The sequence below is a fragment of the Apteryx mantelli genome, chromosome 3 (genome assembly GCF_036417845.1).
Source record: "Apteryx mantelli isolate bAptMan1 chromosome 3, bAptMan1.hap1, whole genome shotgun sequence".
NCBI classification, from domain to species: Eukaryota; Metazoa; Chordata; class Aves; order Apterygiformes; family Apterygidae; genus Apteryx; species Apteryx mantelli.
This window is the reverse complement of record NC_089980.1, coordinates 32,922,611-32,946,923: the sequence shown is the minus strand read 5'-3', so window position 1 is coordinate 32,946,923 and position 24,313 is coordinate 32,922,611. Positions and strand designations below refer to the sequence as shown.

Here is a 24,313-nt window from a genome sequence, read left to right as displayed (position 1 = left end):
ATTTTTACATTTACTAATGAGTGATGCCTTCTAAATATTCTTCTGTGCTCCTCCTATCTAAGAAGGAAACAACACTGAATTATCTGACCAGAGCTAAATAACCACTGGTGTTTCAACAAAATAGTTGGACTAGTTGCAGTCAGACCATTAATATTAAACAAGTTTAGTATTATTATATCCATTTTTGATTAAAAAAACAAAAACCAAAAACAATTACAATAAAGGAATTGAATCTCAACAAAGATTTTCACAGGTAGATAACAGGTCCCCAGTATGTAGAGACCAACTTCAGAACTTACTTTTATTCATAAGCATAGCTAATGTATCCATAGAAGCATTTGTATTTATCAGACAAATTTCTGTTGTGAATCACTTGCTCAGCTTTAAACAAAAACTGTATTCCAGTTGTGGGAACTTTCTTTAGGAAACATCCAGAAAAAGAGTTTGACAGCTATCCATTTAGGAAAAGAACTAAAACTGAGCTGAATCACAGCACTGAATAATTGCTACAACAATTGCTTATGAACACCAGGTTAAATGCAGAGTCCCAAATACAGATCTCATATCAGCATAGAAGAAAGAGTAACAGCACAACACACTTTGCTGTGAATGCAGTGCAAGTAGGCTAGTAATGAAACCAGGAAGTTAGGATTTGGGATTTTTATCACAAAAAACAAACACCTTTTCCTCCTCAGAATTTCTTGCTCTCTTATTAAACAAGATGTGACAGGAAAAATCTCTTTTTAAAATATTTCAATTGCTCTAAAATCTAGTACAATCGGGTCACTGCAGATTTATAAAAAACAGACCAACAAAGATTTTATTTGAAAACAACAGCTTTTTCCAAAAAGGGTGTTATTAGGTATCCTGTTACAGTGTAAGAGAAAAGTAATAGCTAGGTTTCTAAAAAAATAGCTGAATATTATGTACTTCATGTACAGTAAGTTTCAGTTTTGTCATCAGTTTTTGCTTAAACACCACACTAGGTGCAAATTGCTAGACTGTCAACTGAAATGGCTGTACCTATATGCTGACAGCTGTATGTTAAATTAAAGGACTGTTGAACAAATATAAGTGGAGCATGCAGAACAGAGATATTAATGAAGAAGATGATGGGCCTGGCAATGACAAACTGAATTTTAGACCTGTAAATCACTAATTTGAATTAGCACAGATCAGTTGTAATGAAAACTTCTTTTCAAGTGTGGTACAGCTTAGGTAGTCTCAGCACAGAAATAAGACAACTGTCATATACTAAGAACTTCATCTTATTTTCTCTGGTATGTCTGAAATCAGAATCAAGTCTTTGTATATAAAGGGATACCATTCAAAAAGCTGTAAGTATATCTTAACCTAACTATATATGAAAACATATGCATGGAGGGGTATAGTATAAAGAAATTAGATACTTATTCCCCAAATACATATTTAAATGCACTTGTTTAATGAAAATCTCAGATAACTGATACTTGATATTCAGGAAGGAAATGCATTATTGCTATGTAACTGAGAAAGCTAGATAACCAAAAGAAATTATATGCAGTGGCAGCTGAAATGTTATTTATATTTCTGCTAAAGGGAGTTAAATAAAATTGGACTGCTTACTGTCTTCTGCTGTAGTCATTGAAGCCCAGTTGCTATAAGCATTGCCATAACCATTGGAAGCAACCACTCTCATCTCATACTCAGTGTATGGCTGCAGATCTCTGACCCTGTGCTGTAAGGAAGCAGTAGGGCTGGAAAGCAACCTGCAAAGAAAAGCAGTATAAGTTACAGTGCTGAACATGCCAGCAGTGAAAGAAACACTAACACATTATATGTCTTACAAACAAACCCAGCCACCCTAAAGGTGAGCCATATTCGAGATCATAGCATTTCTCTTGCTTAACAGTTTACAGTGGCCTTGTTATGGTCCGCGTACTCTAGAATGTCACCAGCAGAATGCCTCGGCCTCATCTGGAGTCGGTAGCTGGGCAAGCCTGGGGCATTGTTACGAACTGGTGTAGACCAGGCAACCTGAAGACTGGTCGGAGTGGCAGATGAAAGCCTTGGAGGCATCACGCCATCTGGAGCTGTCGAAAAACACAGATGAATTAGAGCAGAGAAAACCATGGAGAACATATGCTGGATGGAAACAAAATGCTCCATATACTGGAAAAAATGTTCCTCAGGATCAACAGCAATGTTAACACGGTCCATTTAGTTTAACATTTTCACTACTGAGCTATGATATTTCCTTATTTTCATCTTTGCAATACAGTTACATGAATATCATTTTGCTAAAAGCAAACCCCCAAACACCAAAAGGAATTCAGAAGCAACATATTCTCTACCACCTGTTCATATATTATCTACTTCTCCTACTGCCCAGTTCTGCCACCCTCAGAAGTTAAAGAACTGCTCACAGAAATGTTTCCCCAAAAGAGTAACATTGATCAGATCTTTTTTCATTCCTATACCTTCTCACTCTTATACATTAACAATAATTTTTAAAAAAAGAGCAGAAATTTTAAGGAAAAAAATTCTTTTGATAAAAATCAAAATGGATTCATTCAAGTCTCAGTCTCTAGCCCACTGTTTTGTTAAGGAAATTAATTTTTATAAAGCCCAGGAACTCCAGATCAAAATCTATCACTAGTGATACTACCAATGACCTTTAACTGCTGCACATATCACTGCATGCAGTAAAAAGAACTATGCTGTTTCACACCTGTGAGTTTATGGCTTCATATGTTTTTCTTAAAAAAAAATCTGTTGGAGAAACTTTCTGGAAATAAACAAACCTGAAATTTTTATATGTGATGTATGTCACTGCAATTTTTTCCAGAAAGTTAAAACACTGGAAAGTTACTACCTTTGTCATTTAAACTTGTCTAGTGTTTTTGTTTTTCATTGTCCAGTAGTCACTCTTTGCTCCTTTCTTTGGTCATTCCAACAGAAATTTTTTTGTTGCTGTTATTGTCTTCTTTCTCTACATTGCAAACCAGTCTCACAGATCTGCTACTTAAGGCATAGTTGTAAGGCAAGCTATGGCTCAGTACACTTGCAGGACAGTGTGCTGACTGAAGAACTGCACCGAAGAGCCAAATTTACTAATCTGGACAGATGAGTGAACAGTAGTTTATCTAAGTTTTATAATCTTGATTTAGCACATGAATATGTATGTGTTACTAAGGGGGAAGGAACAGACTTTGTGAGAGACTGTCTGAATCATTCTCTCCCTGAAAAAGATGAAAGGATGGCACTGACTCTCAAGAAAAAACAGTCATCAGTCATATACAAACGCTTTTATTTATGCTGAGATACATACACACACAGAGGCATAAACTAGCACCTGGCTGTATTACTCTCATTATACATACCCATGACTGGGGAAATTTATAGTTCTTCAGTTCCAGCTGCAAGTCATGTTACGCAGAAAGGGAGAAGACATGGCTTGCTCCAATCTGGATATTCTTACTCCTTTTCCTCTAAGTTCAAGGTCCACCAGTCCTCATAAGACAGTTTTTACTAAAAGCTGGCTGCTGGGCTCCCTGAGTTACTACCAGACTTTTACTTATGAGAATTGGCTGTTAGCCCTGCAACCTCTCCTTGTCTTCTCAAGACATGAAGAAGTGGGATGAGATCTCCAGCCTCCATCCCTTGCTCCCTCCCCCCTTCCCTCTGTTACCATGAAAAAGGCAACATGAAATTGTTGGGCCTTAGCCAGACTGGCCGTCTTTGGAAGCTCCCTTCTATTGCAGCTACCTAGACCTAGGTAATGACTCTGGTGAGTCCCAAGCAAACTTTTAAACTTCCTGCTTCCAAATTCAGAAGATGGCTGAGCCTAAGGTAATTTGTGGCATACAAATCTGTTGCCAGCACCTTCAAGGCTAATCAAAAACCTGTGAGCGCCTCAGCTCAGAGGGAACAAGGTAGAAGAATATTTAGTCGGAACAGCCCCCTACATCGCTGCAGCTGAGCCACCAAACATCTGCACATCAAATGCCTCTATATGTGAATTAAATCACACTCAGAGTAAAATGGAGAACATACATTTACTCCACTTTACATTGCTCTATTTAGCAACAACACAACTAAGGTTAGCGTTAGGTCTTGCAATAGGGGGATTTAAATCTTATGGATGTAAAGTACAGTACTTGCAGATAATTATGAACTATTTTGGCATCTCTTTAAAAAGGGATTCCTAAAGTTGATAGCATGCAAGCTCTGCCAGCACAAGTAAGATGGCATTATAATTGTAAAAACCTTTATTATAGAGTTTTAAAGTGTTTTCACAAGCTGATACAAGTGGAAAGACTTAATATCCCTTCAAAACAGGGTACTACTTCATTCAAAATTGAACTGTGTCTGAAGCTTAAAATGCATCAATTGTTTAAGTGGACACAGAAATTCTGCAGAGCAGAAAAGCTAAATCTAAAAATGAATCTAATTAGCTGAGCTATAACTTGGCCAGGAAGCCAAAGTTCACATTGTTATTGAAGAGACAGTGTGAGCAACTCACTGAGGACGCAAAAGTGTTAAATTTATTTCCAGTTCTGTCAGGACACATCAGTTCACCTTTGTCTTTCATTTCTCAATATGTTAAATGGAGATAACAATACTTATCCTCCTTTGTAAAGCTCTCTGAGATCCACAAAATAAGACCTCTGATTAAGCTTTATGTACGTATAGTGGTGGTTATTATAGGGATATAGGAATGTTCATCAAGAAACAAAGATGTAGCTGTCTAAATGTCAATAACAATTCATAGTGTAGATGTTATTTTAATAGTGTAGGTAATCACACCTAAATGTTCAAATCTCTTCTACCAACAAAAACACAACATAAGGAAGAGTAGAAAATTTGGAAAAATCTCTCCTATAAAAGTCAGTTGACCTGTAAAACAAGCCTACCCCACTACTTTCACACCAACATGTTAGAATATACAGCAAATTTATCTAAAATATTTCCTGTAGTTTGCAAAGAATGTTATTAATATGCACTTCCAAAAGAATGGGACAATGGGGCAGGACTGTACAATGATGAAATTTTTGAGTCTCTGCTGAGTCATAATGAGAAAAGTGCTCTGTAAAACTAATCACATTTTGATCATTAAAACCTCAGAGCACTTCCCCCCAAAACTGGCATTTCTAAATTGCATACAAAACATCCTTTGATTATTTCAGACATTCATCATCATCAAGGTCTTCAGTGTAGTATTTCCCTCAGCTTAACCCTTTTTATCCAACCCATATTCCCAAGAGACTCCTTACTATCCAAGTAATAACTGGCAACCAGCAATAATTCTACTGCAAATTTCTCAACAGAAGAGCCATGTATCTATCAGCTTGATATATCGCCTTTAAGATGCAATGTTGCTCAAAAAGCTCTCCTCAAGCTTTAATATGACCCTCAGGGGGCAACAACTCCACTTGCAACCTACTGAATCAACACCTAGCCCAGTAAATCCTCACTTAGCCAGGGTAGAAAGTCATGCTTTATCTATGAAGAGACTACAAAGGCTGAATAAAACACTTAACCAGATGTCAATTTTAAACAAAGGATTAATTAATAAACAATCCTACAAAAGAACAAAAATTGAAGATCGTTTCAAGTTCACACTAATATATTATATTCTAGATACTCAGGTACATGCAGATGAGTCAAGAAAGACTTGATCCCTGCTCTTCCACTAACAAGCTTTGAAAACAGTCTTTGAAAACTGTTTTAATTTCTTGCCTCAGTTTCCTCATCTTAAACAACAGATGCTGTATTCGTCAGTTTTGTAAGGATTTGGCTATTTTAGGACCACAAGCATTATGTTAAATGCTTGCATTTAAATGTTTCCTCCACGTTAAAAAGACTACTTTTTTGAGAGATATTGACTATACTTACCATAAGAATATACCTGAAATTTAAATTATCTGAAAGTAGAAGACTTTAAGAGTATTAAGAGTGAATTATCATTAGGACAACAAATTATTATTTAGTGTTAAAAATGTCTGCATTATTGCTCTTTAAGGAAAGCTAGAAAAAAATGATTTGATACCTATCAAATTGGCATAAACTCACAGCACCTTTGGTGAAGCAACACCGCTTTTAACAGTCATCAGGTATGCATTGGCCCTGCTGTATCCATAATAACTGCAGAAAGGCAACTAGAAGAGTCTGCAACTATGCAAATGTCACTCTACAGTTTGCCACATCTGCATGTGCAAAATATTTAGCACAGATGATGCATTTGCATCTTATCTAAATATTTTTCAAACCCATGTGTATGCAAATGATAACTGCAGACATTTAACTACAGAGGAAGGAAAACTGGCTCTTCAGTTTGTGCTGTAACAGCAAGGAACAGCTTCAGTAAGCCTGCCTTTAGATGAATGTCTCGTTCAGTCATGCCCACTCTCATCCTTTTCCAGGTTCAATTCACAAATCCCATTTCATTATCTTATTGCATTGGTTGTTTAGATACTCCTGATTCATTTTCTGTTTTAGGTGCCCATACTGAGATCATCTCATTATGGCACTTTTTATGGCAATATGTTCTGCACCTTGACATTTGTTTCTCCTGATTTTCTCAAGTATGCCTGTTATCTAGCCGTTTGGTCAGTCCAAATAATTCCAGTCATTGCACTCTCCATAATTTTCAATATGGACATTGTGTTTTTGTTTCATTTAACTGAAAGACAGGCCATGTTGCTGGGTCATATGTCATCACTAGAAGGGCATGCAACCTTTATCCGTTGGCAAAGCAGAAGATTGCTTTTTTGTTTCTTATCTTCACAGGCTCATTGACGTTTACTCTGCTTTTTTAACCTTCTTTTCCCCGCCATCTCACCTATTCAATGCACAGTGAATGCACACAGTAGCTAATGATTTTTCATTTAACGTATGTATTCAACCACCTTGTTTTCCACCTGCTCAATGTGTAACAATTGCATAGATTATTCTTGGATCTTCCTCTTAATTTTGTAACTCCGACAATATATGTTTTCAGTTACAGATACGTCTACACCTAATAATATATCTACCCGGAAGAAACACAGCCCTAGTGTTAGTCTTCTATTATACACCCTTGTTCAACACACATCCACACACTTTTTATCATATGATATGCAAGGTCCACGGAGGCCTTCTTGCCTGCCTCCCTCTGGCATATGCAGCTGGGAAAGAAAGGGAAGCTGCAGTACAGGAAAAAGCAACTAATGAGACATAAAGCAGTGGCTTAAAGCCCCCTTAAACCTCCCAGTAAATCCACACCTATTCACACCCAATGTTCTTAAAATTTTCCTTCCAGTTGTATAACGTAAATAAGGTACAGAAATATCTCATTCTCTCTTCATGATCTATCCTGTTTTATAGATCTGATCTCTGTCATAATAATAATTTCATTTGAAAAGGAGTTGCTTTGCAGACCTGTTCACTTTTTAATCCTTAATGCTACTTATAGCAGTAACACACAGCATCACTTGGAAAAACTAAAATACAAAGCTTGAAAAATCTAAGATTTATCTTTATCTGAATTCAGTGTGTAAGCTTTAACTATGAACTTTCCCCCACTTGCACTATTTGGCATTCCAAGCTGCACAGTACAATTTTAGTAGGGCCCTGAAAATCAGCTCAGGCTTTACACAGTGGCCTGGAGACCTGAAGTTTAAAACAATCCTCTTATGAAATCCCAGAGAGGACTTGCATATTCCTTATTAATACTGCTCTAAAGAAAACGAAACTTAGACCTCCCTCTCCTTTTAACAAACTTTTCTGCACATACATCTGCAATCAGGATATGGGTCTCATGTAAAAATAAATGAAAGACACGCCCCTTTCCAAGGTGTTATCTTTTACTGAAGTCGACACTATAAAAATATCTGGTACATCTGTCTCATTTACCTTACGGCCATATAACAAGAAGTAACCTGCCTTTCTTCCCTCATGCTAGACAGAAGTTTATCTATGTTACTCAGCAAGAACTTTGCTAAACTCTAAAAGCCACAAAAGAATGCCAATAAGCAATTAGCTGAATGATTAATGATTATAATACCTGTAATAAAGATATTGGATGGAATTTATAACTGTCTAGTAAAACCAATTATTCACCAGGCTGTTTAAAAAGATGCCTAGCCAATAACTGTCATATCACAGAATTAATTTAAAAAAAAAAGGCCATGAGGAAAAAACATACAGATTGGTATTAAAAACATCAGGAAGAAATCAGTGTTAAACAAAACTCCTGTGGGTAAATTGTGACTCTAGTCATTTAGGGAATAAAATACCTCTGTGAAGTAGCTTTGAGAAACTATCAGATCTTCCTTACACATGCAGCATAACTGTCATTTTTCACTTACTTAGGGCAACAGATGTGGCAAGAGGGGAGGGAACAAGATTCTGTCCATATTTTTGTGATATCTTCAGCTTTCTGCATGAAGCAGCTGTAAAGGATGATACTTTTTGCTTTTTTGCCCTTTTTTGTTTGAAAAAGCAGAAAGTGAGAGAATTTGAAAACATCTTCAAAATCGTGCAGCTTCTCTTATAATTGATATCTAGAGGTAGAGAACTATGGCCAGAGGCAGGCATACTAATGGATCATATTGATGTAAACACTAGCACCTCTCACCTCTGGTGAGACACTCACAGAGAGTTGGCGAGGAGACACCTGGATAAATTGAGATTACTTTCTTAATGCTGATGGTATAATTTCAAAGAACTGCAGGCTGGCTTTTAAGCTTTCTTCCTTCATGGTTGAAACTAACCATTTCTTACGTAGCTATAATCCCTGCAGCTAAGAGGTTGTCACAACCACAGCAATAACCACAGATGATTATTGAGGGAGACTTCATCCATTCCATCAACCGTCATTTGAAGTGCAATTCAGGAAACTGAGTCTCCACAAACAGAGAGGAAAATCTATCACATGAATCAGATGGAGGACACTAATCAAGGATTTCATTTAATCTTCAGTGGTCATGTCTTAATAATTTTCTCTCCTGAATCAAAAGATGGCAGAGGAATATGATAGTTTACAATAGATAGCATTGTTGTTTAGTCCTCTAATTTGACACAGCAGGCAAGAGGAGGAGTGTAAGCTGGCAGACAAAAGTTCACATTCCTGGAACAGGCATGACATTTCCAAGTTTCAGCAGGAAGAGGCAATCTATCTAGCTGATGGTAGCTAACAGGCTACTAGGCAATATCATTCGGAGCATGGCTACTCCCCTTGTTGTCATGTGGTGAAATATATCTATGGGTGAGCAGGTGCGTTAGCTCCTAACACCAAAGAAACATGGAGGACACAAATACTTCTCTTGAGAAAGTCCTGAAAAGCTTTAAAACCATTATGGTTAGATGGTAGGAAGGCAGAAGAGTTTTCTTTCTTCCCTGATGGTAAAGAGTGCTAGATGAACTCCAAGACAACAGATGAAAGACAACTCTTGGTCCTGTGTTGCCAGTATAGCTGGTTTCAAGGAGGAAGAGGACCTTGAAAAGCAGACGAAGGATCTGGAAGAGTCTGGAACAACCTTTTTTAGTAAGTGCCCTAACTCTAGAAATACGTGACTCCCCAAAGCAACAAAAAAAGCAAATGAGCTCATTGATGGTTGGGATAAGACCAGGGAAGACAGTCTAAACCTGTATAGGGTAAAGAAGAGAAGAGCAAGGGAATGGACCGATAACAATCTTGAACTTCACAGAAGTTTTGTAAAGAGAAAGAATCTCAGTCTCCCTGGTAAATAGAACATATAGTAATGGGGTTAAACTGCAGCAAGAAAGATTTCAAACTGGAAAATCTCCATCAGACTAAACAAATATCTTACCAGAAATGAGACATATGTATGGTTTCAAGGAGAGAAGATGCACAAGATGATTTCCTGATTTACTCTTTTTCAGCCTAATCTTTCAATGAGGATTACACTAACACAGTGAAGACGAAGAAGCAAGAAAGGAAGAGGAAAAGGCATGGAGGCGGTGATGTTGCAAGATGCACATGCCTCAGTCGGGAGCACAAGTTAAGGCCTCTTGAAAATAAATATTTAATATCCTTTATCTTTTATTTCATGACTGAAAGCAAAAGAACAACATAAGAACTTCAAAAACAAAAAGCAGCACTCTACTCATGCAAGGGGACAGGATTAATGCTCTGTCTCAACCCAGAGAAACCAAGGAAACCTAACTGAGCTCTAAAGAAAGTGAGATATTGGAAGATATGTCCTAGTTAGACAAGAAGTCTCCTGGCTCAAATGCTAGCAGTATGGGCACACCTGCAGCATGAATGTGCCTGTGGACTGTCGCTCAAAAAAAATCTTCCTTGCTGGCAGAAAACAATATATTACCATGCAATAAGCATTTCAACAGAAGCATCAACTTATATATTCCTAACTGTACAGATTGGAGAGCAATGCAGTTCTGCAAATAAATCAGATCCATAATGAGGTTAGCTCTAGTTACTTTAAATCAATAAATTTCTTTGAGCTACTTAGAGAATGGTGTGAAATACTGCCATTTCTGACAGAATCCAAGCTTGAGAGTGTCCACAAATAGAAAATAGATCTGGCAAGATGACAGATTAGCTGGTGTTAGGGAGCCATTACACACAGTGGGTGCTGCAGTCTTATTACATCTTCAGTGTCCTACAGGTATCTGCAAGATCCAGGTCACTGGACTACCTTTTGGCCATGAAACAGCTGAAGCCATAACAGACTTTTTTTCCACTCAAGTTGTTTCTCCATTTGCAGAAGGCGGAGAAGGAAAAGAGGTTTCCCCAAAGATTCTACTCCCAGTAATCCAGGCAACACTAGATTTGGTTCACAACTACTAATTAACTTCTTCATGTCATATCTGGTAATCACACACACACAAAAAAGTCTCAATGGCAATGCCTTTTTATAAGGAAATTGGGAGACTGGTATCGAGAAAGAAGGGAGTGGCTCTTCCCACCTACTGCCATTGTCTCCATCTATCCCATCTCCTCCACAGATAGCATGAGCTGGAAGTCTGACTCTCCAGGGCTCACCCACAACACTTCACCCCTTCCACCTCCCACTTTTCCTCCTCCCCTTTCTCTAGCAGAAAAATAGGGATTTCCACTGCCACATTTCTAGTGGAATTTAAATGTTTAAATACTATAATGTGCTGTGAGTTATAAATAGAAAGAACATCTAGAAAATAAGTATTCTTGAATAATGAAAGAACTTAGTTATAAATGAAGGAAAACAATCATTTCACTTTTCAACGAAATACAGCTATAAAGCCACTGTTTATACCAATAAATAAATCATTCTTCACAGCAAACTCACATATTAAAGGATTAGATTATTTTATCGCTACTAACGGTTGCCATTTTGTTTGGATTATCTAAAGACTAAGATACTGCTCTGCACTGGAGAGGCTTTCCCTTCCTTGGGTGTGAGTAAATTTGGATATCAGGACTGAGGATGTGTCATCATTAACACATCACGTTAGAGCTTTGGTTTTGATTATAGTCTCCTAGTGGTATTGATACAAAATAATATTAATGGTACAATAGCTGGTCTCGTTGTGCTTCAGATTTTGAGACTATGTTCATAATATGATATTCCCACAATCACTTTTCACACACCTTTGTTTTCTGCAAGGAGCTTGCAGAGTTTCTGAAAGCTTTTGTATGGCCTAATTTCCTTAATCTTCTGAAGTTTATCTTAACAAAGTGTATGTATATGACATAATAAAAGCAATAGCTAGCAATATGATAAAAGCAAACAATTCTTGAATTTTCTGTTCATATAGTGCTGTATATCAAAAAGCAGAGGCCACATTGTCAAAGAACACCTGGAATTTTAGCTTTTGATTTCCCATCTTACCTAAGGTTTAGGTGCTCATCACAACAATATCAAAGCATCTTCTCTGTCAATGCACTGGAATAATTAGATTCCCAGTGAAATTCATGAAGGAAATTCAGAAACTGGGGACGTGCAAAATTTCACAAAATCTGCAAACACTAGCTCTACGGAGTGACAGTTCTTTTTTTTGTTGCAGGAGATGCTGTTAATTTAAAGATATTGGAAATCACGCACTTAAAATATTGAGGACATAATTCTTCACAAATTTACCTCTCATACTTCAATCAAGTGTCTTTTAAAATTTTGCTCACTGAAAGTCTTTCAGTAGCAACCATACTTTGACAAATGGAAGTGAAAAAATTCATTTATTACGTGCTTCAGTCAAACTTTAAACTATTAAAAAGCATATTATCTTTTCCTGCTCACCTGGGTTGGATGAGATTGAAAACAAACATATCAAAGAAACGATACTTATTAAATAGAAACTCTGGTTTGTGTGTTATCTTAACCTACTTCTCCTCAATTCACTCTAAAGCATTCAAAGCATACAGCCTTTGAAGTAGCCTATGCTCTCTAGTTTTCTTTTGCAAAGTACAGCATATGTCAGGTTCAGACAAAATACCAAAAATGACTGTATATTTTATTAAAAACCTATTTTTTCCCTCTCTCTCTTTTTAACAAAAGTCTAATTTAGTTGTTGTTCCCTTAGGTACAAAGTACACAGTTCATAATCCATTTGATATAAAATGTCAGTTTAAATTTTTGCACTTCTTTGATAAATGAGAAAAAACATGTACATTTCAATTTCCTTCAACGAGGTTTTACTAGCAGAAGCCCCCCTCCCATTGTGCTGCTCAAAGACCTTTGTGCTAAATTAAACATCAAGATTCAGAAACTGTAGGGAATGATATTTCCAAGACATACAGTACAAATATATGAGACTGGGAAAAAAGGTAATGATTTTTCCTACCAGTAAAGTGATCTCTCCCAAAGAGCATCTTTGATCCTTGAATTAGTTCTCAGTTATAATTTAATATATCAAAACTGTCAGCAGCTTCCCTTACATTTAGACATAAAATGATAGAGTCAGCTCCACAAAGAGCAAAATATGACATTCAGGGGCTTGCTCTCCCAACATGTGCTTGTGCCTCTAATGCCCATCAATATTAATGGAGAAAATGTGTGTTCACCAAAGATGATGGCAGAGAATTAATTTAATTGTATCTGTCATCATTAACAGTATGGAGTGTTTTTTCCTATATAACCAGATCCTGCCAATGATCAACGCACAGAACTCCCAGGAGGAAGACTGGCACAATGGCAAAGAGCAGGATCAGGCATTTAGTTCCGGAAATGAAACTATTATAATTAGGAAAATAACAAACAAAAAAACCCACCCACTGCAAGTTATTCTCTTATGTAACACATGAGGTCGAGCCCTATAAATCCAAACTATCACATTTACAGAGTAAACAAGAATCCTTATCACTTCTCAAAATTGCCAACTGCAATGCTATGGTTGTCACTTCACATTACAGTCTTGTATGACAGCCACAGTATCAATAAATTAAGCTGTATTAGAAAATAGCAATAGGATCACATTCAGATACCTGTGCTTACACCGATTAACAACTTAGACCCAGATCCACAAATGCCCAGAACGCAGGACCTGCCCCCCTTTGCTGCCCACATTCACACCACCTCACCGCAGACCACAGATATGTCCTTACCCCTGGATTACAGCAGTAGCTTCTCTGTCTTCTTTCCAGTATAAAAGGCATTCCTTTTCTGCAGAGTTGCAACAGGACAGATGAGCAGTATTCCACCTCCCTCGCTTATGAACCCAGAGATTAGTACACTACCCTCGTAAGTGGGAGTGGGAATTTTAGTCACTTCAGGCTGAATAATCCAGGTCTCCTTTTCTTTGGCCACTGTTCTAACATAGATAAACTACAACAGAATACGAAAAGTGGCACCTCCATTCCATCTAAACTGTGAAAAACATCTCTGTCTTAATGGATTGGTCCCTCACTAAAAATTGCATTTCAACAGACAAAAATATGACCCAGGTGTTATACACTGAAACAAAGTATGTAATATTTAAGGTGAACAGAAAGGAACTCAGACAAGCCTACCACATATAGAAATAATCTGCGCAAAATACACAGTTGACTTATCTGATGAAATGGGTAAAAGTATTACAATTGTTTATACCCAACCCATCCACACAGAAATGTTCATGCAGCATTATTAAATAGCTACTCATCTGTTAATGTTCTGTTCTAGATACTTTTAACAAATAAAGCACTTATATGAATGAACTTTTGCCTCAGTTCTTCAGACCACAGAATCTCAGAATGGTTGGGGTTGGAAGGGACTTTTGAAAATCATCAAGCCCAACCCCTCTGCTCAAGCAGGGTCAGCTAGGGCAGGTTAGCCAGGACCCTGTCCACATGGCTTCTGAATATCTCCAAGGATGGAGACCCCACAACCTCTCTGGGCAAAATGTTCCAGTGCTCAGGCACCCTCACAGTAAAGAAGTTTTTTCTTATTTTTAAACAGAATTTCTTGTATTTCAGTTTGTGCCCATTGCCCCTTGTCCTGTCGCTGAGCACCACTGAGAAGAGTCTGGCTCTGACTTCTTTACTTCCTCCCATCAGGTATTTATAAACATTGATAAGATCCTCCTGAGCCTTCTCTTCTTGAAGCTAAGCAATCTGAGCTCTCTCAGCCTCTCCTTGTATGACAGATACTCCAAGCTCTTAATCACCTTTGTGGCCCTTTGCTGGACTCTGCTCCAGTATGTCCATGTATGTCCATGTCTTTCTCGTACTGGGGAGCCCAGAACTGGACACAACACTCAGATGTGGTCTTCTCAGTGCTGAGTAGAGTGGAAGGATCACCTCCCTCGACCTGCTGGCAACACTCTTCCTCATGGAGCCTGGGATGCTTTTGGCCTTCTTTGCCACAAGGGCACCTTGCTGGCTCATATCCAACTCGCTCTCCTCCAGGACTCCCAGGTCTTTTTCTGCAAAGCTGGTCTCCAGCTGGTCAGCCCCCTAGCCTGTACTGGTGCGAGGGGTTATTTCTCTCCAGACGCAGGACTTGGCACTTCCCTTTGTTAACCCTCAAGAGGTTCCTGTCTGCCCATTTCTCCAGTCTGTCGAGGTCCCTCTGAATGGCAGGACAACCATCTGGTGTATCAGCTACTCCTCACAGTTTTGTATCATCCGCAAACTTGCTGAGGGTGCACTCTGTCCCATCATTCAGGTCATTAATGAAGATGTTAAACAGTACTGGACCCAGTGTCAGCCCCTTGGGTATACCACTAGTGACCAGGCTGCAGCTGGACTTTATGGCACTGATTCCAACCTTCTGAGCTCTGCCGTTAACCAGTTTTCAATCCACCTTACCGTCTGCTCATCTAGCCTGTACTTCATTAGCTTGCCTACGAGAATGTTATGAGAGGCAGCTTCAAAAGCCTTACTGAAGTCACGATAGACACCATCCACTGCTCTCCCCTCATCAACGAAGGCAGTCATTTCACCATAGAAGGCTATCAGGTAGTGCTAAAGAACACATCCACTGAAATCAGTGGAAGTTTGTCAATATACAAAAATGAATGATCAGTTCCCAAGTATTTTTACTGAAAAGACCTTGGCTACTGTGTTCCCGCTCAAAGTTCGGGATCCTAATTGATTAAAAGACTTAGTAACACCATCATGTTTCATTCAAACCCAAGCCAGGGTTTGCCTGTATTTTGTCTAGATATCATAAAAGATATAGCAGCATTTACTCCAATCTGCATATATTTTTCACCATATATTGAGGTAAGGTATTTTGGAAATGCTTATTCTCTACAATACAGATTTTCTTCAATCTTTTGACAAAAAAATAAAGAGGCAATGAATGCTTCCTCTCTTTTGTTTGTTTTTAGACACAGACTGAAAGGGCTAAACCTTCATTCCAGTTCACATTAAAATCACCAAGAACCTGCTGCTGAAGTTTGTGGACAATACTATCAATTTTTTATGAGCAACCATCTGAAATAGGATTCTCAGTATGAAAAGCACTCAGAACTTCACTGGAAAAAAAAAAAGAAAACCTCTTCACTCACTCAACTTCTTTTCTTTCTACATCCTCTATAAGACCTGTTTAGATAATCTAAAATCAGTCAAATAGCCCAAATTCACTCACTTTCTATTTACCCCAGTGGCCATGTTCAACTTTGGTGACATCTTTCATGGAGAGGTAATTCCAGTGTAAGCTGGGGGACAAGAAGTGAGGCTGCCAAACTTTATGACATGTATACTATACTTGTCAGTGCTAGGACAAATATAAAGTCTTTTTACCTTGTATTGCAAATGTCTTTCTATTTGCAAACCTATCTGTAAAATGGGGATTAAAATTCTTAGTCATTTCAGAAGCCTAGTGGGAAGTTAAATTAGTAAATACTTGTAAAAATCTTAAAAGTAAATACCTCATTATATAAACAGTAAGAATCAATCTAATTCAGTACTGGACATATCCCACCGTAACATGAAACACATGAATTCCCCAACACTCTTATTTTACCAGCCTGGAATTAATCTTTCTAAAAGGGTAGCATTTCTTTGTCAGAAGTATAAGTAGGACCTGCATACAGATGCAAAGAGGAACAGACAAAGATCCAGCATGTATGCATGAACATGTGCACACTAATATATCATACACCTATATTTGTTTGTGTGTGCATATGCACGTGTATGCAGACACAACAGCAAAAGTTCAGAAAGAAAGGCACAGTGAGGAAAAACCGTCCAGTGCCACAAATCAAAAAGGCTGAACTCTAATGGTAGCCTTTGTTGTAAGAAGAGGGTAATGTACAACAGCACTGTGCTATAAGGACACGAGAGGAAAGATGGCAACTCTAATAATGACTGAATCTTACACAATTTTCTTTTTCTCCCCCTTTCTCTCTTTTTTCATAGAGCAGCTTATTTCCCCTTAGGTGCTCAGCCATCTAACCCAAAGATAACTGCATAGACCTTCCAGAATAAAAAGCAGTAAAATATTAAGTAGGGAAAAGTCAAACTTCTACAGAAAAAACAACTCCAGAACAAATAAATAACTTTATGAAGGAAAAATATATTAATTCTGCAGTGTGTTTTAAGAATTTAGATACAAAGTTTAAGATGTTTTTGATTCAATTTCAGATCTATTTCCAAACTACACAGAAAGTTCCCAGATAGGAGTCATTTTTAACCTGAAAGGAAAGCAGCAAAAGCACTTTTATAGTTATGATATTTAAGAAAGAGCATCTCTGTATTTGTCCCCAGCTAAAGAGGGGAAAAAAGAGATTTGACACCCTCCACACTTTGCCCTCAGGAAGATCTTAAGGGGGAGCCTAAATTTTTTCCCCCTTAAGCTTTTTTTGTTTTTTAATATGTAACACACATGAGAATATGTAAATGTCTCAGGCTGGCAAAACTTTGCTGGAGGCTTGCAGAGTCCATTGCAAACAGAAGAACTTGCTCAAAAAAAAGTTGGCACTTTACTCAAATGTTTCATGATCAGTAGACTAACCTCCATAATCAAGATGCTTCTAGTGCAGAAAATACAAACAGGAAATGACAAAAAAAGAAAAAAAAAAAGCAGGCACTTGCATTTGCTGACAGCTTATAAAAATGCCTTTTTATTCTGGAAAATTTAGAAGCAGGAATTGTCAAAAATAAATATAATAAAGTGAGCTTTTTAGAAAAGCAGTGCAAATCATCCTAGTAAAGTAACATAAAAATTGGTTCCATTCCTAAAACTTGCATATGTATGGAAAGTGGTTTATCAGACAAATTCATGGTGTGATTTTTTCAAATGTCTTTAGTATATTTTCACAAGGAATTTGAATATCCTTTTATTGTAGAATTCCTTAAACAGAATAACCATGGCTAGTTTATCATAAAGAATTTTAAGTAGAATACTGAGCAGTCTAGTTGAGACTTATACAGAATGAAAAAAATGCGTGAATAGGCTTAAGATTATATAAAAATTGCATACATCATCAAAATTGTGTCCCTTTTTATGTACAACTGAAACTGGTCTAAAAGAGGTTTATGTGATGGTAGGTAGTCATTTTAAATAATGATCCGCTGCTAAATCCCACAACAGCTTGTTTTTCCTACTTTTATATATTCTTTTGTTTTTCAGAAGTATGATGAGTTGTAGTTTTTCCAGCGTGAAATCCACTCTAGTGCAGTTTTCTTCTAAGAGATCTTAAGTACTGCCTAAGACTCACGCTAAGACTAAGGATTTGGAAAGACCTAGAGTGAGACCCCCACATTGAGGTTAATTGCCTGCTGATAGATGATCTACTAGCTATTTCTAACTCTTGCTCTGTGCTCCCTATCTCATCTGGCATTTCCCAAATGAGCTACAACATCCATATCCTTCCAGGCAACTAAAACTGCAGTTTCGATCACCTCCTCACCTTAAGTGCTTCATGCAACTCCAGAAGACACAAAGCAACATAAGAGCTGACAAAAAAAAGCTGCCCTATGTATAGAGCATGGAAACAAGTAAGCTGTGACTATGGGAGATCTTCATACTCCCAAACGGACAGGAAAAGGGGTGGAGGGAGGGATGCAATCAGAGGAAAAAAGACACAGTTGCAATGTCTTTGCAACTTTGCCTTGCATTGCATTCTGGCAATCTCCAGTTTTAGTAGAGACTTACAGTAAGGTACGATGTAAAACAACCTTGAGATGGTCCTTTATGATGTGTGGAATTAGCCTAGGCCCTGACTAGCTACAGTTTAAAAAGGCAATCAGTAAAGTGGGCACTTCTGTGCCTCCCACTGCTGGGATCTGAAGATACAGCCTTTCAGAAATGAGACTTACTTCTCCTCTCTTCTTTCACCAGCAAAATGCAAAAAACAACCATCCCAAAACAAGAATAGACACAGTACGAGTTCATTGAAAGATGTGCTGAACAGATCGGGAGAGGGGAATAAAAGAAGAAAGTAGAACTAATGAAAATGACAATCAGTTGAATACTGCAGAGGTTAGAGAAGAATTATTATTTCATTAGAACAACTCCCAGTTGGACTTTTGCAACCCTACCCTCATGTCCCCATGAAATCATCTTTCTGGACAAAAGGAACTGGAATGGACTATTCACACAGCTTGCCACTGACACCCTTTAATTAGCTATGTCATTGATGAAAGATGTAGGACAGATCTTTTCCCCTCCCTACTCTGTCTTGCTCTCTCCTCAAACTATCTCTAGATAGTCACTGATATGGTTACAATTTTTTATTCAGAACTTTCTGTTAACACACATAAAAAAATCCCAAGAATGTTTGCAACAATTCTGTTTAAATGTTTTCCTGGTTCTCATCAAAATTAGAGATTTTAGTATACAGAGACATCACATTCAGAATTATGAATTTTTAAAAATGTCGGAATATATATATTTTTAATGAATACAAGAGAAGGATGCTGGATGCTTTTGTTTTCTTTTTCTCAACTACTTTTCCTTTATTTTTTCCATTTTTCAATTCTGTTTTTACTACTCTATCTTTAAAAGAAGTGACGGAAGAGGATGAAAGAGAAGAAAAATGAAAAAGAAACAGAAGATACAAGGAAAAAAACCCTGAATTTTATCCTATGCCTACAGGGAAAAAGGAAAGAAAAGAAGAGAAATAAGAAAAGCAACAGATGACTCAGGAATACCAGAAATTTAAAATACAGAAAATTCGCTCAAAAGGAGTTTTATGGTGTGACTCTTTTTCTGCTCAAATCTAATTCTCAGCATCATGGAAAAACAAACCTATCTCACAGGGAAAATTCTAGTATATTCAGGTCTGATTTTTATTCCTAAATAATTCTGGCCTAACAACATCCATTTGCTGTTTACTGAATTTTCACTCATCCAGGTAGTCCTTTTGGCTCCAGTGATCAACTTTCATGAGCAAATGTTTCCAGATGTGACTATAAGTTGTACGATGTGGTTCTTATTTGTTTGCATAATTAGATCAATGATCCCATGATGTGGTTCAATATCCAGTCTCAAAGGCCTTGCTACCTAAACTAACAGTGGCTGAAATCCTTTTGCTGCAGAGTGCCAGGCTCTGTAGACGGTGAACAAACATCAATGGCTATAAATATGGAGGCTCACTTTTTGCTTCTGTGAAGTAGCTCAAGCTTGCAGGCAGAAGCATGCAGCATACTGTATACAAACAACAAGGGACCACTGAAGGGTAGGTGTTTATGAGTTCAAGGCAAAATCTGACATCTTTCACAGCTAGACATTCCTATGTTGTGCAAATCAGAGACACAGTATATAAACCAGCAACATATTCCATAAATTATGGCAAAGATTAAAGAGACACTTCACTGCTTAGGTAGTTGTTTTTTTCAAAGAGTATCTTTGCTTTTACACATTACACAGGGAACAGGAACATATGTCAACTCTTTGAGGCTCTTTTCTACAGATAAGGCAGCACCAGGTTTGTGGTTCGTAATCCCCAACACAGCTAACCACAGGAAGACAACCCACAGGTGACATCAAGATGCTATCTTTACTCTCTCCAATGAGATACAGAACTGCCACCCACAAAAAGCTTCATAGCTCTTGTCATTCATTATCTGGGAATCCAGACCTTTGTTTTCTTTCTCATTGTGGATGATGACTGAGCCTCCACCCTTCTGCTTCTCACCTGATTAGCAGCCTGTCTCTTCTGCTATCTCTTTTCACCTATTTCTCATCATAATCTCTCTTCTTCCTTTCTGCCTACCTAAATTACCCTCTTTTTTTCCTGCATATTCCTTTGTCTGACTCAAACAATCCATTTCACCTCCATAAATGTCCAAAAATTAATAATATGTGCTTATTTTAAAAGAGACATTTTCAAAATTAAAAAAGAAAGAAACACATTCAACAACACAGCATAAAACACATATAGTACATATCTGCCTTCAGATTATCACTCTGCCCATTTATTTTAAATGAATTATTTGCATTCTGGTAGCAGAATGTTCATACAATATTAGTGAGAAACAAAGTAATTGAAAAAGTTTCTCTTAAAAAACTTTCATTTTAGCTTGACAGAACTATCAAGCAATGGAACATTTTACAGGGCATCTCCTTCCCTTCCATGTTGGGGTTTTTGGAGTAAGAGCAGGTGGATTTTGGAGTAAGAGCAGATGGATTTAACAAAAGCACAATCTCTTATCAGTAGTGAGTGCTACTTTCATCTCTGTTAACTTACCATCACTTACTACACTGCAACCCCAAATAAATGGAATCCTCTGTGTGCTACTGTGTCAGAAATAATACTTAATAAGAAGAAAAACACATAAACTAAGTGCTCTGTACAGAAGATTTTCTCCCAGACTTTTGCAGTTTTATGTCCTCAATATCATTCCAATTCATTTACTTAATTAAATTAATTCTAAAACAATTTTCTCTTGAGACCTTTTATTGGCTGGCATCCTCAAGTTAATGGGAAACCTCTGCTGGTACATTATTTTTTACAACTTATACCGAAAGAAGTTTAGGACAAGATAAATAGAACAAATTTATTCTTTTTGGAAAAAATATAAAACTCAAAAAAATCTGCTTCTACCTCTGCAGTATGAAATTTGTCACTAATCATTTTAAACTATGCCCTTTTATGCTTCTTCCATCTCTTTTAGCTTTCTGTGAAGTTCTTTGATGTAGCAAAGACAGTTTCAGACAAGATTTCTGTTCATCTGGAAAAAAAAGCTTTAAGTCTTGAGGCAAAAAGCAGTGTATTTAAAATTTATATATTCCATAATGCCTTTGTTCTGAACTTGAACAGCCTGAAAAACTTCTCTGCTTTCTTTTGCCTTCCAACTCTGAAGATCATTTGTTCTCATGGTTTCAGCTTCTTATTATGCAACAGTGACTTTAACTGGTGGTTCCAGCATTTAAGTACATGCACAGTCATGGCTGACCCTTTCTGATCAATTGCCAATCCATACAGGTTTGACTGATAAAAGAGCCAATTAGATTTAAGCAAATTAAGGGACATCACCAATGTCAACCACTTATTAAACTGAATGCTGAATTCCATGCATACAAAACACTAATGCACCAAGTCCCATTAAGAGTTGAAATCCTAACCCCATTAGTAACTCCAGACCACTACAGGGTAAGGGTCAAAAGAAAGTTTCATATTTATGGATTAACATTTGGATTCAGTTTTTATTTTTTTTAATCTTTCCCAAGAACTCTTGAACCTGAACTGCAATTTTAGTCAAGAGCATAAATAAAATATATTCCTTATTTCTAAGATTTTTTTAAGCACTGACTTTAAGCACAGCAAATGAGTTTGATGAGAAATTAAGATACATTCAATCAGGTAACTCTTAAGATTCAGTGTGCTTTATATATATTATGTAACACATTTTAAATAAAAATGAAACAAAGGAAATGCATGTTGAAAGAAAATATGCAACATAATTAAAACCAGCAATTTCAGCAGTAATTTCAGTAGTAATTTCAAAATGGAATTCTCCTTTGTCCTCTTATCATTCTCCATGTTACAGTCTTTCAAACTCCATAATGTAGTCCCCACAATGCAAATTTTCAAACAGCATTTTTTGTTATCCTTGAAAAGGGAATGCTACATTTTTACAGTGATTAAAAAGCTATAATTTTGTATATAATTAGACATGCCTTACTCTTTGACTAAATAAAACTCCTGTCTAAGTGAAATCTTGGCCACTGAAGTCAAAAGCAAAATTCCTACTGATTTCAGTAAGACCTGGATTTCATTTGATGATTTAGAAAGTGTTTGTAAGCGAAGACAGTAAATACAGCCCAGTGTAAAATTACCATTATACTCATAATTTAGCATGGATTGGAATTTTATGGCACTCAGAGTCATTATAATAAACATCAGAATCATTATAATAAACATCACAGAAAAGTGAATATACATTGTCCTAGATATGCACATATGTGTGTGTGTGTCCTTATCTGTGCGCATATGTGGTGAGAACACTGTGTGTGTATTTCTCTCATATGCGCTGCTTCATTTATTATTCATTTCACTACAGATCACAGTCCACTGGACAATAGTATGGAAGATTTCTTTAATAACTCTTGCTGCTAATTTAATTCTACTTAAACACACATATTCTAGTGAATGCCACATGCTTTTCAGCATGATTTTATGTGTAAATCAGGATAATATGTTTTCAGATCATTAACTAAAAGGAAGCATGAACTAAAACCTATTTAATCAATGAGGTATTGCTTTTAAACTACCACAAGGTCATAAAAAAGATCATTTCAAAGCTATAAGTTTCCTAATTGTAATCAACAACAATCTAATGACAAAAGAAAGTGTATCCTAATGGTCATCATAAACTTGTTCACATCCTTGCCTGTCTTTAAAGATCCTTTACCTTTTCATTTGGTAAAATTTTCTCTACCAAATTTTGCAGTTTCTACATGCAAAATTGAACAGTGACACTGAGATTAAACACATCAGTGTCTTAAGTGCTTATGTGAGCAATTTATCTCAAGTCTGATTTACTATTATATAACAACCTGCATTTGCTTATATTAGGTATAAGTTAGCAAACAAATTTCAAATGTATGAAATATGCTGTGACTTTACCCTTTCCTTCTTGCTCTGTAATTCACTAAGATGCCCATGAAAAGAAAGTACAAGAGAAACACATACACACAAGCTGTACATATAAGCTTTCATTTCAAAACCATGCATGTAGGGTGTTTAGACAGTATTTGATCAATTCTGTTATTTCAAATTTTTATTAAGATAATATCCAAAGAGGATTAGAGCCTCATTCAGCGTAAATCAGCACACTGCAACCGCCTCCCTTAGTGCTACACCAGTGTGTAGATTCTGGCTCAACATATTACTAAAGGTTAATCTTACCATTATTAAAGAAATTATCTAAATATATCCAATCAGCGCACTTTGTCAGCACTTACAACTTCTAGTCAAAAACAGATTACAAAGTGCAAGTGAACCTCTCCTAGATTAGATTAACCCCCATGATAGAATCGAACACCATTCATAGAAAAAGCTAAAGTACATAACGCACTTCTCACTTACATACTGTTATCTATACAGCTACCTGTTTTCACTTTCTGATTTTTAAATTGAGCAATGTGACAAATTAAAAGCTGAAAGAAACAATTTTGTTAGTAAGAACTACTAACACAACACCTTTTTCTGAACTTCCAGTCCTCAGTTGCAATAACAAATAATGTTTTGTTCCACAGAGCATTTGTGTAATTGTTGCATGCGTAGAAACAGCACTTTTTCATACTTACCTCCTGGAGGCATGACTACCGTTACAGCATCACTTATCAAGCTGCCTTGGCTGTTGGAAACATTCACCTGTACTGTGTAGTTAGAAAATGGAATCAGTCCTTTAATGGGTACCCATACATTGGATTCTTTGCTGCTGTGTAAGATCCAAGTGCCATTTACAATAGAATAATTAGTGTTAGCTGTTAAGAAAAAAAAAGGAGGGGGGAGG

The 24,313-nt window shown here is 37.0% G+C and overlaps 1 protein-coding gene across 1 annotated transcript in view; it reads right to left on the bottom strand.

Moving 5' to 3' along the window:
- The window catches only part of USH2A (usherin), a 409,459-nt gene that overhangs the window by 143,827 nt on the left and 241,319 nt on the right, over positions 1 to 24,313 (bottom strand). Inside the window, exons 37-39 of the mRNA XM_013949903.2 lie at positions 24,105 to 24,284; positions 1,922 to 2,072; positions 1,606 to 1,748 (exon numbers count right to left, since the gene is read on the bottom strand). Of these exons, the coding sequence (XP_013805357.2) occupies positions 1,606 to 1,748; positions 1,922 to 2,072; positions 24,105 to 24,284 (474 nt within the window). The remainder of the gene's footprint in view (positions 1 to 1,605; positions 1,749 to 1,921; positions 2,073 to 24,104; positions 24,285 to 24,313) is intronic.